Genomic DNA, 17,343 nt, shown 5'->3' with positions numbered 1-17,343 from the left:
GAAACAGTGGCAGACTTTATTTTTCTGGGCTCCAAAATAGCTGCAGATGGTGACTGCAGCCATGAAATTAAAAGACGCTTACTCCTTGGAAGGAAAGTTATGACCAACCTAGATAGCATATTCAAAAGCAGAGACATTACTTTGCCAACTAAGGTTCGTCTAGTCAAGGCTATGGTTTTTCCTGTGGTCATGTATGGATGTGAGAGTTGGACTGTGAAGAAGGCTGAGCGCCGAAGAATTGATGCTTTTGAACTGTGGTGTTGGAGAAGACTCTTGAGAGTCCCTTGGACTGCAAGGAGATCCAACCAGTCCATTCTGAAGGAGATCAGCCCTGGGATTTCTTTGGAAGGAATGATGCTAAAGCTGAAACTCCAGTACTTTGGCCACCTCATGCGAAGAGTTGACTCATTGGAAAAGACTCTGATGCTGGGAGGGATTGGGGGCAAGAGGAGAAGGGGACGACAGAGGATGAGATGGCTGGATGGCATCACTGACTCGATGGACGTGAGTCTGAGTGAATTCCAGTTGATGATGGACAGGGAGGCCTGGCGTGCTGCGATTCATGGGGTCGCAAAGAGTCAGACAGGACTGATCGACTGATCTGATCTGAAACCCCATCAACTGCCCTCTTTCCTCCCCAAATGGTGAACTAAGTACTCACATCACTTACAATGTCCGGATGGAACCCATCCTGACTTATACAACCCCTTCCTTATACAAGGCAACATGTATTGAGTGCTTATCAGTCAACATGTGTTGAGTGCGCATTCAGTATTAAGCTCTGTGGATCCAAAGATAAAGTCCAAGCTTTCTCTAAGAACTCAGCATCTGGTAAAGGAGACACACAAACATCTCAGAGCAGCATGGAGCAACTGAGACTCAAACCCGAGTGCCCTGGACTGATGTTCTTTCCTTTACATGCCCTTATTAGGAGGGCATGGGGAGACTGGATCACACACTGCTTTTGGAAAGGGGACCCTTGTGGTTGCCCTATCTGCCCACAGGGCAGAATAATGAGAACAAAGATTAAAAAAAAAAAAAAAAAACTCTTCTGTTTGTCTTGAAAATTGTTGAATCTGGATGATGGGTACACGGGGTTCATGATTCTCTTCTTTCTGCTCTTGTGTATTGAGTTTTTAAATAATACTAAAACTTGCTTTTTCTATAGGATGACTAGATCAAGATTGTCCCAAACCTTCTCAGTTCTTCACCAACTTCCAGGACACCCTTCCCCTGCTGTCCCCCTTGTCACCTCAATTAAGCCAAACAGCACTGTCAGGCAGGTTTCCACGAGCATCCAAGATCTAGTAATGGAGGGCAGTATACCCCTCTTCAGTCTTCAAAGGCTCCCCAGTGTTGGGCCAAAGAGGCAGTCCCACCCCTTTCTTGGGAAAGAATTATAAACCAGCAGCTTATCTCAAAAGCCAAAGTAGTAATAATCATGATGGCAATAATGGTGACATCTAGCACCCCTTCTGACTCAAGAGCTCTTCCAGTGAGAGAAGGTAGATAATGCAGTTCAATGACCTCTTGCTTGGATTTGGGAAATATTCAGAGTCTGGGTTTTAAGCATCTTAAGGGCCCCAGGAATGGTGCTCAATAATCTGTTGGCTGATCAATTGAAAGGCCATTCTTAAATGGTTAAGAACATGTCTTTGGGGCCGTGTGGAAGATGCCTGGAGGCACAAATAGCGCTGCTCTCAACAAGGTTTACTGCTGGGTCTTTGGAGAAGCAGCTCAGTGCAAAACCTCAGTGACTGAAGGGAGGCCAGATAAAGAGGGCATCATGAGTTTCAGAGGGTGGGAGACAGGTCAGAACCCCCCGCCCAGGGAAGGGTCTCACACCTCATCTTGACTGAGTTTCAAAGAAACAAAGCCTCACTCTCGTTACCCCGTCTGGACCATGGGCGTCAGTGCCAGCACTTTGATTAGCCTCCTTGTGTGGGGAAAATGAGTTCTGTCTGCCTATCATGGTGGGTCGGGCTTGTCCTCTTACCTCCTGACTTTGAAAGCTGTAGAACTCAGCAGTTCAAGAGCCACCCTATTCCGCGGCCATGGAGACTTTGTTGAGAGAGGGGAGGATGGCAGTGGTAAGTAAAATTGGGACCCTGCCCTAGTTCCCACTGGCTTTTTTCTGGAGAGAAACTGCAATAGAGGACTCAGACCACCCTGGAGACTTCATTCCACCAGCATTCACTGGAGCCTCACGTGGCGAGGCCCACACCACACCTTCCGGCATAACCTACTCTAACAGGGACCATACCATGGGGAGGTCCTGGCATAGCCCCCACAGTACAGAATGCCATTCCTTGTGCTAAAGAGTGTGTTTTAAAATATCACAAGGTATTTATAAACTCAGTGCTTTTGAGATTTTTTTTTCACCAAAAAATCAGGGGGGAAAAAAGCCCCCCGCACCCCCCCCAAATGCTTTGTCAGATCATGTATTTATCTTTCGGTTTAGCAGATAAGGCCCCTGCCTGGCTGCACCTACAGAAGCTGGTCTGGGATACAGCATCAGGGCTCTCGCTGTACCTCCCGGGGGCACAGCATGTGAGGGGGTGACTCAGGAGTGAAGGCTGGATTTGGTAGGAAACAGGTCTCACCCTGGAGAAGGCGATGGCACCCCACTCCAGTACTCTTGCCTGGAAAATCCCATGGATGGAAGAGCATGGAAGGCTGCAGTCCATGGGGTCACGAAGAGTCGGAAACGACTGAGCGACTTCACTTTCCCTTTTCACTTTCATGCATTGGAGAAGGAAATGGCAACCCACTCCAGTGTTCTTGCCTGGAGAATCCCAGGGACAGGGGAGCCTGGTGGGCTTCCGTCTATTGGGTCGCACAGAGTCGGACACAACTGAAGCGACTTAGCAGCAGTAGCAGCAGGTCTCACCCTCACGTGTTTACCAGTTTCCTGTCCTCAGCCTCCACAGGCAAACTGAGACAAGGGCCAAGCCTCCCATGTGTCAATGGTCAATAATCAGTTACAGCCTTCCAGACGCTGGAGGGAGACCCAGGAAGACAAGAGGGGGCAGGGCGCACCACCCTGATTCCCAAATTAACAACAAAAGCAAGAATAGTTTGTAGAGAATTCATCTCTGAAGAGTTTCAGGAGCACTAAACTCATTGGAAAAGATTCTGATGCTGGGAGGGATTAGGGGCAGGAGGAGAAGGGGACAACAGAGGATGAGATGGCTGGATGGCATCACCGACTCGATGGACGTGAGTGTGAGTGAACTCCGGGAGTTGGTGATGGACAGGGAGGCCTGGCGTGCTGCAATTCATGGGGTCGCAAAGAGTCGGACACAACTGAGCGACTGAACTGAACTGAAACGCTCCACTACACTAGTGTTCACCCTCTTGGTAACAAACCTGGACAAGTACTATTAGTCTCCACTTCCACGGGGTACAAGTAGGAATAACACTGAATGGCAGGCTGCAGATGGGAGGGTGGGCTCAGCAAAGAGCAAGCCAGAGGAGGAGGTGGGAAGAATTGAGGTCACGGGCGTGGAGTTTCTACAGTGTGAGAGCTGACTTTCCGAGGCCATGTCTTCTTTTTCCTGTGTACTGAATTCTGAGGCACCTGCCTGGTGTCCTTTGAAGTGAGAAGGTACCAGCTGGCTGTGGCTCTGTGTGTTGTCCACACCGGGAGCAATGAAAGCTGGGGTCTGAGTTTCAGTCCCTGCTCCCCAGGGTTGGCTCCCTCTCCATTTACCCCTGCCTGGTTAGTAGTTTTCAGCCTGGTTCAACCAGATGGCCCAGGGGCCCCATTCATACGCACTGCCCTTTCCTCTGTGGTCCTGAGGCGGAGCAGGGTTGGAAGAGCCCCTTTCTCTGCTCCTGTTATAAAATCCATCATTACCCCCATCCTCAGAGAGCCTTGCTATCAAGTGACTGGTGAGGACACTGAAAACTGGGGTTCCTGCCACCACACTCCCAAGAAATCCTCATTTGCTTTTGAGGGTGACTGTAGAACGAAGCACCTCTTGGCAGGGAAAATGCTTTCGCTCAGTTTGTGCTGGATCATTCTTCCTCCTGAACGACCAAAAACCAGCCCCGGTGCTGGATCCCCCCCAGGACTCGGCAGACACGCTGGGGCTGGGGCAGCGCCCTCAGAGGCCGAGGGAGCTGTGGGGCTGCCCGATGAGGTGTGAAGGAGTGCGGCCTGCCCTGCTTGCCCCGGAGGGTCACTTCCCCGCGGCTCGTCCGAAGCTCCAGTGCAAGTAAAACAAACTCCTGAGAAGGAAGTCAAACAGCCTGATGCAGGCTCCTCCTGTCTCTCTACTTAAGAGTGGGACGGAAGGTCTGCTCAGCTGATATTTCCAGATGTGGAACCAAAACACAGGCAGCAACTGACAGCTTCCCAGCCTGGGCTGAACTCCAGTAGCACCAGCGCCAGGCTGTTCCGTGGGCAACGACAGAGCGGCAGCACTGTAGACCCCTGGGTTCTGCACAGGTGGTCTCAGCACCGGCTGTGAGCCCACCCTTCATCAGCACCTTGTACCCCAGATGGATGGGGTTGGGGGCGGCATGTTCAGAGAAGGCCATGCTTAAAAATGACTGAAGGAGATGGCTAAGTGAAAGAAGCCAGTCTGGACTACATGTCCTTGTGATGCCAACTACATGACATTCTGGAAATGAGCTACAAAGACTGTAGAAAGCGCAGTGGTTACCAGCAATTGGGAGAGAAAAGGAAGGAAGGCTAAAGAGGTGGAGCACAGGGGATTTTTAGGCAGGAAAAACTATTATTCTGTCTGACACCGTAATAATGGTGGACATGTGTCATTATGCATTTGTCAAAACCATACATTGTATACCAAAAAATGAGTCTCAATGTAAACTATGGACTTTAATAATGATGTGTCAACACTGACTCATCAATTGTAACAAATGCATTACACCAATGTAAGATGTTAGTAATAGGAGCAATTGGCGGGAGTTGAGGGTATGTGGCAACTCCCTGTAATTTTCACTTAATTTTTTATTATTAACCTAAACCGCTTTTTATTTTTTTAAGGCTATTAATTTCTTCCTAAGTTAAAAAAATCTGGAGGGGAAGCCCTGGACCATTCCCAGCTCCCTGAGATGCTGTAGATGTTGGGTCTAGGGATCTCAGTAGTGTAATTTCTCAAGCACATTTATTGTCAGCATGAGACCTCTTGGGATACTAGTCCCTATTTTTACTCTTCCTTAATTTCTAAATCTAGAACCAAGTCAGAAATGACTAAGATGAAGTCAGATCTACCCCCTCATGGGCAGACATCCAAAACTGCTCTTCCTTGCACTTGCAGGCTGTCAACTCTGCCACTGCAGAGACCATGCCGGCTTCCTCTGTGCCTAGCAGAGGGCCTGACTCCCACCAGGCCCCCACGTGTGGGGAACCGAACTACTCTCAAATTCATCCTGTGCTCCTCACGTCACAGATGCAACAGGCTAGGGTTAGGGTATGTGAGGGCATGATGGTGTGTGGAGTTTTCTCTGAATACAACAACGGAGAGTGCTGAGCAGAGAAGTGACCTCGCCTGGCTCCTCTTTTGCAAGCTGACACTGATTTTTCTGTGAAGGATAGACTATGGGCAGGGAGAACACTTAGGAAGATATCCCAACAGACAAGGTAAGCAAATGTTGATGGAAGACAAGGATGGTGTGAAGTTGCAGGATTCTAAATACATCTGAGAAGCAAAGCCAAGATCATTTGCCAACTTATAGTGGAGTATGAGAGAAAGAACAAAGTCAAAGGGGACGCTCAAGTCTGGGGCCTAACCAGTAGAATGCAATGTGCTGAATCAGGGAAGAGGCAAAGGAGAGGCTGGGTGGAAGCTGTTTCCTCAGTGACCAGGCCTGAGGACTGGTATAGACAGGTACACCTGGGCTGGGGCCTTGCCCCATTGTGGACTCCTCACTTTCACCATCTTCTCATTCCCTCATCACTATATAGCCTTGAGCCAGTGGGGTTCTATGGAGTCCCATGGGGTTCAGTACATCATCTACCTACTCATCTTCCCAGCTGCCCCATCCAGCAAGAACACTTCTTCCAATCTGTTTTTGTTTCCTTTCTTATTAACAGCCACCTTCTGTGAACGTTCACAGTGCATTTTGTGTGCTGTATATGCAGTATCTTGCTGCCTTTTTGCAACCACTTTAAGAACCTAGGTTTTCAGAGTTTAGGTGACTAGCCCAGCAACTGGCAAAGTCAGGTACAAACCTGAGCCTGTCTGGTCCCAAAGCTCATCCTTAAACAGGATGCCACTCAGTCTCCAACCTGGAAGTGGCCCCAGAAACACTGCTGCCTCCTGCAAATATCATCTTTCTTCTGCACCTCTGTCTAATAAGATTCACTCCAAGCCTCTGTTCTCTCAGGTGGGATCCCCCTGACACTCCTCAGACTCCTCTGTTCCTTCCTCTCTCAGGATCTTCTTGACATGAAATCTTTTCTTCTCTCAACTCCTGCTAGATCCTGAGACCTTCACTGTCTTTTCCCACAAGAGAGGGAAAAGCAGCTTGTCTGGCAACAGGACCTAACTGCCTTCAGTTCAGGCCCCCACTCTTAGAAAACAAATACACTCATATGTGGAATCTATTTTAAAAAAAGGTACAAATGAACTTATTTACAAAACAGAAGTAGAGTCACAGACACAGAAAACACATTTATGGTTACCAGGGAATAAGGGGGAAAGGGGGAAATTGGGAGACTGGGATTGATACGTGTACACTATATACAAAGCGGGCTTCCCTGGTGGCTCAGATGGTAAGGAATCTGCCTGCAGTAGAGGAGTTCCAGGATCTATCTCTGGGTCAGAAAGAGTCCCTGGAGAAGGGAATGACTACCCACTGCAATATTCTTGCCTGGAGAATCCCATGGACATAGAAGCATGGTGCGCTACAGTCCACAGGGTCGCAAAGAGTTGGATGCAACTGAGCGACTAAGCATATATATAAAAGATACTTAATAAGAACCTACTATATAGCACAGGGAACTCTTACTCAATACTTTGTAATGGCCAACATGGGAAAAGAATTAATTCACTTTGCTAAGTCACTTCAGTCGTGTCCGACTCTGTGTGACCCCATAGACGGCAGCCCACCAGGCTCCCCCGTCCCAGGGATTCTCTAGGCAAGAACACTGGAGTGGGTTGCCATTTCCTTCTCCAATAGATGAAAGTGAAAAGTGAAAGTGAAGTCGCTCAGTCGTGTCCGACTCTCAGTGACCCCATGGATTGCAGCCTACCAGGCTCCTCCGCCATGGGATTTTCCAGGCAAGAGTACTGGAGTGGGGTGCCATTAACTAATACAATGCTGCAAATCAACTTTGAAAATTGTGTTGAAAGTGTTAGTTGCTCAGTCATTTCCAATTCTTTGTCAACCCAGGGGCTTTGTGACTCCATGATCACCAGCCAGTCCATGGAATTCTCCAGGAAAGAATACTGGAGTCGGTTGCCATTCCCTTCTCCAGGGGATGTTCCTGATCCAGGGATCAAACTCAGGTCTCCTGCATTGCAGGCTGATTCTTTACCGTCTAAGCCACCAGGGAAGTCCACTATGCTAAATCAACTATACTCCAATAAAAAATAAAAGAATACAAAACAAAACAAACATAGCCACAGAAGCAGACACAGCCCTTGGCCCAGACTCTGACCTCTGCCTGTGCCCTCAAGTGTCTTTTCTCTTAACTCATCTTGGGTGAGCATAGATGCCAGAGGCTTTTGAGGCGAGTAGAACCTTCTGCATCAAAAGCGTTCCTTTGTGCATTTCTCTGCATCCTTATAGAGCCCCGAGAAGGCACCTTGTAAGGATGAGGTAATAAAGGCTCAGAGTTCCCACGATTTCCTCTTGGTTATCCAACTAGTTGGTCACATAATTATATCTTAAACCCAGGTGTCCTGAACCCCATCCCCGCACCTCCCCATACACACACACACACATAAAGCCAGAACATCCTGGCTTCAGATTTTCCACATTTGTTACAGAAAAACAAGGAACCGAGGGCAACTGCAGGCTCATCACAGGCAAATCTCCCAGCTCTCTGAAGCCAGTAGGGAGAGTCAGTTTCACTCTGCAGGTAACAGCCTGTAGAATTCTTTCTGCTGACTGCTCTGTGAGTATTTGCCTGGCAGGTACCATCTCCTGTCAGTTACCTGTCTGTTAAAGTTGCTACTTCCTTCCCCAGGGTATTTTTCTGCACAAGCTGCCACTTCTGACCAGGAAAAGTATCTGCTGGGCAAAACTCCTTTCCCCCTTCACCCCACCGAGGCCCAGAGGGCCTACTTGATCAGACTTGCAGAGATCCGAGGAGCCTGTGGATTCAGCTGGCACCTGCAGTGGAAGCAGAGACTCAGACAGCCAGTTCAGATAATGTCCCAGAGGGAGAAAAGCCGGGAGACACATTCCAAGAAGAGACCCAAGAGAGTAGCAGCTTTCAGCACTGCCTGAGGAGCTGGACATCAGCTGGGTCTCAGGACCCGGCTCCCCTCATGCCTTGACTGCTGCGAAGCCAGTTGGGACCTTCCATTTGTGGCCCCGGTTTTCAATTCCTGTCTCTTAAGGCAAGTCTCACAAAGGCCGCCACCTGCCCCTTGCACTTTGTTAGCTACAAAAGAAACAGTTTTCCCAAGCTAAGAGAGCTCTGCTTAGAGAGAGTGATTGTCTGGATACTTTTTTTTTTTTTCTTCTCAAAGCCTGAGTTTTGGAGTTAGCAGCCCGGCCGTGCAATCTTGGCTCTGCCAGTTACCAGCTGTGAGACCGCAACAGGTCTCTACAGTCATTTAGGCTTCAGCTCCCTTATCTGCCGAGTAGGATCATGCTGCCCATCTTCACAGGACTGCTGGGGGTTGCGGGACAGTGCTCACAGGACTCAGCACAGCACCCTGGTGCGCAGCAGGTCTCACTAAATGGCAGGTCTTGTTCTCCACATCACCAGAAGGAGGATGGAGGCAGGCAAGGCTGCCTCTTTGGCTCTGGGATCTGCCAGTCTCAGCCTGCCCTTGGGGTCCATAGATGATTCCCCGAATGGGGAATGTTTCTTCCCTCTTGCCCTGAAGGAAGGGCGCCTGCTGCTCACGTATGCTCGCCCTCTTAAGGGAGCATCTCCACAAGTACGCAACGCTTTGTTTGTAAAATCAGGGGAACAAAGATGAACTCCATCACAATACTGCCTTCAGCAACCTGTTCCGTTCTTTTCACCCACACTCAAGACCTCTGTGGTGTCTCAGTGACAGGGAATTGGCTGCCAACCTTCTTGTTCCCCGTTGGGTAGGAGAGCTGAGCTCCCCACCCCTACTCTCTTCCATTGTTGAAGACCACCCAGTGAAACATGCTGGCAAGCTGCCACCGTCCAGGCAGGCGAAAGCCGGGCCTGATTACCCAGCCCGCGCCTCTGGAACAGAAGCCTACAGAACACAAGGCACCTGACTGTGGGGCTTTCACCTGGCGCTGATGCGGTCGTCACGACGATGAGACCACCAACGCCGTCCAGGAAGAGCTGCAGGTGACTGCTTGGCAGGCCTGTGCAATGGAAGAGCCATTAGACTCTACCTCTTGGCTGTAACACAGCGGATTTTTATGTAACTTGTTCACTACAAAACATCTATTCATAATGACAGAAGTAAACAGTCATGAATTTCCATCACTCAATGGTCTCACTTGCAAAAGCAGGTACTGTGTTGACTGACTACATGACGAAATCCTCCTCACGTGAGCACAGGTGTGTAAAACAGTACACGCTCCCGTCACACTTCTGTGGGATGATAGTCATCAGACTGAAAAGTGGGGGAGATGCTTTGTGAAGTAATTAAGAGCAACTTCTGCTTTCACAGAAAAGTAATAAACTCAGAACCCCCAAATTTTCCTCTCCAATTAACTGTGACCCACACCTAATAAACCTGCTGGGATTGTAATGTTAGGTAAGTTCAGGCTAGTAAACCCACTTGGCTGGGACTATTCTGGAAAAATATTGGCAGGCCAGGAAAAGTGAGGTAGTTGTCCCTTTAAGAGTCCAATTTCAGCCAGGCCTGGGCAAGGGAACCTCCAAGGTCGGCTGGTTCCACACACCCTCCTCCTCTTACCTGGAGCTCCCATCCTGTCTAAGCTACCTCTTAGCAGTCAAGGAGGGTCCTGGGCAAATGGAGAGCCCAGGAACTTATCTGTGTCCCTAAAATAAACATCTCCTCACTTCCTACTCTGGGAATGACTTTGGAACTAAGCAAAGCTACCCTAGACAGTATAACAAAGGGCAAACAAAACTGAAAAGTGAAAAGATGAATTCAGGCACATGTTTCTGCTAAAATCTGCACATTCACAGCTAAAATCTGATGGGATGAGAAAGAAAAGACAATCATGTGTTTCTCCTTTGCCCCCTGAAAGCTATCAGTCACTGCTTTTAGAACATGGTCAAAGACTCACATTTCTGAGATTCTGTATTCAATGCAGAGATTCCAGTTTTTAACTTTACTAAAATTAAAAAAAAAAAAAAAAACTCCGAACTTGAAATATCCTGTCTTGAGAATTCTTCAAAAAAAAAAAAAAGAATTCTTCAGCCTATTATCCTCTGAGGAAAAGTACATTTGCAGGAAGGATGTTTCAGTCCTGCCAGCCCCACCTTGACTTCTAGGACAGCCTGAGATACTAGCTCTCCCCACTCGAGAAGCCTTGCTTCACGATCCAGCCCAAGAACTTTCACACTGGAGTCTGCATTGCTGTGCCTGCATGTCCCTTCCCTGCAGTCATGGAATTCTGGAAGGTGCGGGCTCTGGTATTAGTCCGGGCATTCAATAAAAAACGTGTTGAAAGGATGAAGGCTACAACCGACACACGAGTCATCACCCTCATCTTGTCCACTGCTGTGTCCAAACTCAGTTTGGAGGCGCATAAGCATTTCTTTGCCGTATTTTCTGCTGCTCAGCTCCTTTTAGATGATTTTTTTAAAAAATTCAACCCATATTATGTACTTTCCTGTTATTAACCAGGAGAAGTAGTTGAGACTTTTCTCAACATTTTCTCTGGCAAGCAAGGTAAGTTGATTGTGAATCACTGGCTCTCATCTTTCTCCTGTGATTTCAAAACTCTTACTGCCCAATAACTCTGTCCCAAACATCAAAGACCTTCTTTGAAGGTAAGGCCAAATTCTCCATTAGGAAAAGACAAACTATTTCCTAACTTAATTTTAGAAGATGGAATAAAGATGGAAGATGGAACAACATGGAATCCCTCTAGGTTTTGTGAGATAAACACTGCCCGGTACACCAGACCAGAAGGCATTTGCTGTAATACCATTGGTAGATGCATGAACACAGGGCTTTCCTCATCCACACCCAAGCAGGACTTTTCCACAGCAGTGTGACTCCAAATCCATAGTAAATGGTTTACATCCAACAGGTTGAACAGAATTTGGCTCAGGAAAGGAGAGTCCACTTGGTCACCCGAGGGAAAAGAAGCTCTGACTACAAGAGTATCTGAGCTGAACCAACCTGTTTTGTCAAGATTCCACTGAAAACTGGACCCTTCCAATACTGAAAGATGAGAAACAGTCTATCCTCACGTGGCAACACAAACTATGAAAACATGACTGACCCAAGCAGCCAGACATATTAGACTGTGGGCAGAAAAGCTCACCTGCTTCTTCTATTTCATCGCTGATAGCCTCGGACAGTGTGAATGTTGACAAGCCTTCATGGGTCATGGGTTCCAGGAAGTTTGTTCTGCGCCTGAGGAAAAAGAAAGTGTCTCAAACAAAATAAACAAACACTTTGAAAGTATTTGCTTTTTATAAGGTGCATTGCTATAAACCAGACTAATTCCTTATTAATCCATTTTACAAATAAGAACACGGAGAAAAGGCAGTTTTTTCTAAATCATAGGCTTCCTTACATCTCCAGGTACCTGGCCCTTTGCTAGAAATGGAATAAACAATGGATGAAGAACAAGGATTACATTGAAAGCAGTTGTTGATCTTACAAAACCATTACCGTTTTCACCAATATTTACCAAATATCTGTTAAGAACACACTATGAGCAGCCCTCATACAAAGTAAGGTGGGCTAACGGGGAAGGGGTTGGGGGTGGAAGGGCAGCAGGTGAGGAATGACCCCCACACACAGCAAAATCAAGGGTCATCTCACAGATGGGTCAGGCTGGAGTAGAAGGGTTCTATCAAGGTAATCATCATGAGACACAGCCACATGTGACAGGGCTAAGAAATTTAGATTGTAAACTTAGAGTGATGATTTGTTTATGGGACTGATGAAGGATGGGTGGTGGCGGGTGGTGGCAGGGGGTGGGCATGCAGGGGCATTGGGTAGACAGTGGGGAGTCCAGCCATATGTCAGCACAACTGTCCAGGGCATGCAGAAGCATGGTGGTAGCAGGAAAGGAAAAGACGGTGGGATGGAAGGATAAAGGGAAGGGCAGGAGAGACGGGCAAGCTTAGGGAGGAGCTGACAGTAGTGATGGAGACACAGGAATCGATCGGTTCGGTGGATGGAGTCAGCGTGAATAGAGTCCACAGCACAGCCAGGGCTCCCATCCAAGTTTCCTAATCCTCAGGGCAGTACCACTTGAGATGGATCCTTTAAGCCTTACTTCCTGATTCCACCTCCCCTTCTCTACCCATTTCCAACCCTGAGGGCTCCAAGGAGGCTAGAGCCCAATTTATGAAGGCTTTTTGTAAACATGGATTTCTAGATTAAAAACAAACACCATCTTCCATCGCACCCTCCAGCCCCAAACATTTGATTCAGCCTCATAAATGAAAATATTACATGTAAAGGCTCCATGTGGGAGCACTTTCAGCATTTAGCTTGTTCCCAGCAATAGCAAAGGGGACATACCTGTTCTCTACGAGCCTTTGGTCAAAAGTATAGAGACACTTCAGGCCTGTCTGACTACAGAGTCTACACTTTTATTGCAGCTATGTGAAAAGTCTGTATGCACATGGATGAACAGAAACAGTTGTGTTATAGTACAGGCATGTGAGTAATTTTAAAACACATTTTATTATTAGTAGATGCTTGTACAATAAATAAAAATGGGGGGGGGTAGTATTTTGGAGAACCATCCTTTGACTAAGAAAGCCTATTCAGGGACAAACAAGCTCCCAGTCTGGGTGGGGTCTGATATACTAGAAACGCCTGCTAAATGGCTTGCTGAATCAAAGCATGGAGATGACAAGAAGTTCCATATGTTAAAGTAAATACTTTTTAAAAACTGTAATGAATCACTTGCATTTCTCTCCCTCCCCAATTCCCATTCCTACGCCCACCTTATTTTCCTAGATAGCAAGGAGGCTTGGAATTTGGAGGAAAGAAAGCAAACTCCCAATGTACAATATCTCCTGGTGCCAGGTTAATACTTTCTTACTCAGAGGTCAGAAAATACTGGAAGCAATTATCTGGTACACTTGGATCCTCTTCAGCTTCTTCCCACTTGGTTAAAAGATACGGAAGAAAAAACTCTTATTTCTTAACCATCCTGGGGACTTTGTCAAAAGCTGAACTCAGATCCCCAGGGTCCCATGGAAGACTATGACCACCAGGTTCACGTCTCACCATCCCAGCTTATACCCTGGGGATCCCTGGCAAAGTCCACTGAATTATTCCACGAGTAAAATCTCTTACTCCTTCTTAGGGTATGGAAACCACAGGTAAGCTGCTGAAGAGAACTAGAAGCCCAAACATTTGAAAGAGCATTTCAAAGAAAGGAAAATTTCTGGACCCATTTGGAGGAGGGTAAAGAATATAAATTACCCTCTTAACACAAGTTGACCAACCAATCAACAGCTAAGCAGGGTGCTCTCTGTTCCCCCCTTTCCCATCCCAGCTGTGGTCAAGGAACCAACTATCCTGGCTTCTATCAACTTCCTCTCCCCAGTAAAGCCAACGCTGTGGCTTGGGCGATTTCTCCTGAGAAAATGTGTCTTGTAATGTTACTCTTCTGAGATCTCTTAACGGAGGATGAACAAGACAGTGTCTCAACCCTCAGCTTTTATAGGTGAAGACGGCTTCCAGCTTTTTAAAGAGCCAAGCTCTGAGCAATAAGTGTGGGCAGGAAATGTCAGCAAAGCAGCAACTCCTACTTCTTTCATTTTCCATACACTCACTCAAACACTCATGCCGCAGGAAAACCGTAACTCCAGTGCTGTTCCCCCACCTCCCCCCATCTCCGTCCCAGGGACCCCAAGGTGCTTCAGGATTACCATGGAAACCTTCTGGGTTTCAATTATGAAACCATTAAAAAGTACCAATTATAAGACCTCAGAAACGTTCCTGGGAAACCTGTTACACACCTCAAAATGGTCAAACTCTTGCCTCAGATTCACTTTGAGTTCAGAAAACAGGTCACACAGATGTTTGGGAGCCTGAGCCCCCACCTTAGTCCAAGGAGACTGTTTCATGCTGCCCTTGAGAAAATGAAGACTGATTTATTGGCTATATCCAAAGGGATGACAAACCATGACAGGGCTGGGCTGCCTGCAGGCCCAATTGTGGAATAAATCAGAAATGTGTGTGCATTCAAGAATTTTGAAAATTTCATTCATTCACCGGCCAATGTTCACCAAGTTCTGGGTAACAAAGATCTAGGTGATGAATGTGAGGTGGGTACAGGGCACCTGGAGGTGGCACAAGGGCCTGAAACCAAAACATACTTTTCACTCAGTTCATTCAAAGAGGTAACTCCGGGTCAAAAACTTATTGGAACCCATCTGAGCTTGCTGAGAAGGGATGGGGGAGCGGCAGAATACCCCACCACACCCAGAAAGTGCCTGTTTAGGATTGCTGGTGTGTGGTTTGGGTATTCTTAGCTCTACTGCCACATCTCTGGAGGCACACAACCTTCCAAGCAACCCTGCCACTGTAACCCCATCCCCAAAACAAAACCAAGCAAACAAATCCCCAGGGCTCCTTAATCTCCTCCAGTTCTCTCCCCACCCCCCAACCCCCAATTCTCCTACCATCTGGAAGAGCAAACGAACACTGGCATCCTGAAAGTTAAGCAGAGCCTTCAAAAATCCAGGAGAAAATTCTTCTTGGGTTTCCTGCCCTTCCCCACAGCCCCTTCCCACTTGTTCCAAGGGATCATTTCCCCACCTCTCACAGTTACACAAACAAACCCCCGCAAGAGCACAACCCCAGGAGGACGTTGTACTAGAAAACACACATACACACACACACACATTTGACCGCACGCTGCTCCAAGCCCACAGACACCTCTGAACACCCCCACTTCAGCCTCACCCCTTCCACCTTTCCAGCGGGGTATGTTTTCCTGGCGCTGTTTTACTCCCAGTCCGTTCAGTCTATCTAAAAAAAAAAAAATTTTTTTTTAAACGCCAAGACGGTAAACTCCGACCCCACTAAGAGGCCAAAGGGGCGTGCGATAGTTTTGTGTATTTGCAGGCTTCATGTGGGCTTCTCCCCACGGCCCTGCTGCGCTCTGAGCCTGGAACTGGTGTCAACCTTCGGGGGAAGTTTGGGAGGCTGTCCCGGCCCTTCTCCCACAAGGGAAGCTTCCGGGAATGATCAGCCAGACCGTGCCCACAGGGAACGAGACGCAGCGCTCCCGGGCCCGGAGACGGCAGCCCGGCACCCCGCAGCCAGCCTGGGCCGCAGCCCCCCGCCGGAGCCCGCGGGCAGAGCGCTCGGACCGCTCCCGCCGCCGGCGCGTCCCCATCAGCCACCCGCCGGCGCTTCCTCGGCATCGCTCGGCCTGCGGCCGCCAACCCGCCCCCTCCCCTCCCCAAACCAACAAACACAACTTTTTATGAAAAGAAAACAAACTTCAGCGACGTGACTCACCTCTGGTGCAGCCGGCTCCTAGGAAGGGCGAGCCGGGGCCCGGGGGCCAGCGCCGTGGGCGCGGAGAGAGCCACACAGCCCGGGGCCGCAAGGACACACAACCCGCTCAGTGACACCCAGGGACACACAAAACAGGAGGACGGCCGCAGTGGGAGCAACAAAGGAGCCTCGGACGGAGAAGTTGCCGGCCGGAGGGGGGGGGGGCGCGCGTGCGGGCGCGTGTGGCTGCGGCGGGCGTGAGTGTGAGTGTGTGCGCGCGTGTGTGAGTGTACGCTCGCGGCAGCTGACACGGGCGGGCCGGGGCTCAGGGTCCCCGCGGCAGGGAGCTGCGGCCGCGGCGGTGGCAGCAGGAGGACAAGGCAGGGAACGCCGCGCCCTGCGCACCCCGTCCCTCCATATGGAAGAAGCTTTTTTGGATGACTGAACTCGCAAACAATTCCTTCTTTTGCTTCTCCTGCCTAGGAGCCTCCCATTACCGCGCGCGGGGGAGGGGGAGCAGAGGAGGCGGGGAGGAGGGGAGGAGCAAAGTGGAGCCAAGAAAGTCTTGGAAAGGAAGCTGGAAGAAAAAAAGTCTCCCCAAACTCACTTTTTCTCCTAATACTCATTTTCTTTCTGTTGCGCCTGAATCCCGTGCTTTCCCCCAACTTCTCTTTCTTTCCCATGCCAAAAGCAAAGTCTTCTTTCTCCCACACCCACGGCTCCCCTGAACCCCCACTTTCTCTTTAGCTTCACCTCAGACCCTAGCTCGCCTACACTATCCTCTCCCCTCGCCTGTCTCTTCTCCCCAGGTCTTTTTATGATACCCATCCCCGCCCTTCTTAATGGTCTCCTTCATTCTGCAAACAAACGATTGCATAAATCATTAAAAGTAGACTTTGTTATTAAATGCTCCCCTACCCTCTACCCCCAAATGGGGCAGCAGCTGTCAAGAAAATTATAAGGAAACCGAAGCCCCAGTGCTACCTCCCTTGACCTACCCGGTGGGTCGGGGGAGAGAGAGTTTGCCGCGTCCTCGGTTTACAGCGCCCTGCCCCGACCTCCATTCATCATCCCAGGGTGGAAGCTTGAGGAAAAGGATGAGAGAGCTGAGGTCAGGGAGGGGGAGCGGCTGCAGAGGAGTTGGTTACCTCCTTGTGTGCGTGTGTTAAGCCCTCCCTTTAGTGTTGGGCAGATAACACTCAGAGTATCAGCTCTCAAACTTGAGCTACATCAGAACCCCCTGTAGGCTTATTGAAACCTTGCTGAGCCCTGCAGTATTTCTGAGGTGGCAGGGTCTGGGGTGGGCCCAAGAATTTGCACTTCTATTAAGTTCTCAGGTGATGCTGATGCTGTGGGTCCTGGGCCACATTTTAAAAACGACTTTTGCAGGGTATTGAGGAGTAAAATATGCTTTGAGTTGGGGCAAATGGGGTCTTCTTAATCTGTAAGGGATGGAACAGAGATCGTGAAGGGTCATCCAGTTCATACCCTTACACTGCAGTTAGAGGAAACCGAAACCCAGAGGGGTTAAGGCAGACATTTGTTCAAAGTGAACCTGGAGTTTGTGCCAAGGTGGGAAGAA

General features: G+C 48.8%; 1 protein-coding gene across 2 annotated transcripts in view; it reads right to left on the bottom strand.

Moving 5' to 3' along the window:
• GTPBP8 (GTP binding protein 8 (putative)) overlaps positions 1-17,343 on the bottom strand; it is a 285,712-nt gene that overhangs the window by 24,007 nt on the left and 244,362 nt on the right. Inside the window, exons 6-7 of one of the 2 annotated variants that reach the window (XM_061427290.1) lie at positions 11,605-11,696; positions 9,421-9,498 (exon numbers count right to left, since the gene is read on the bottom strand). In XM_061427290.1, the coding sequence (XP_061283274.1) occupies positions 9,421-9,498; positions 11,605-11,696 (170 nt within the window). The remainder of the gene's footprint in view (positions 1-9,420; positions 9,499-11,604; positions 11,697-17,343) is intronic. The other variant, XM_061427298.1, reaches the window with a different exon arrangement.

Source organism: Bos javanicus, chromosome 1 (assembly GCF_032452875.1).
Source record: "Bos javanicus breed banteng chromosome 1, ARS-OSU_banteng_1.0, whole genome shotgun sequence".
Classification (NCBI taxonomy): domain Eukaryota; kingdom Metazoa; phylum Chordata; class Mammalia; order Artiodactyla; family Bovidae; genus Bos; species Bos javanicus.
The sequence above is the reverse complement of the archived record's forward strand: the minus strand, read 5'-3'. Positions and strand labels throughout refer to the sequence as shown.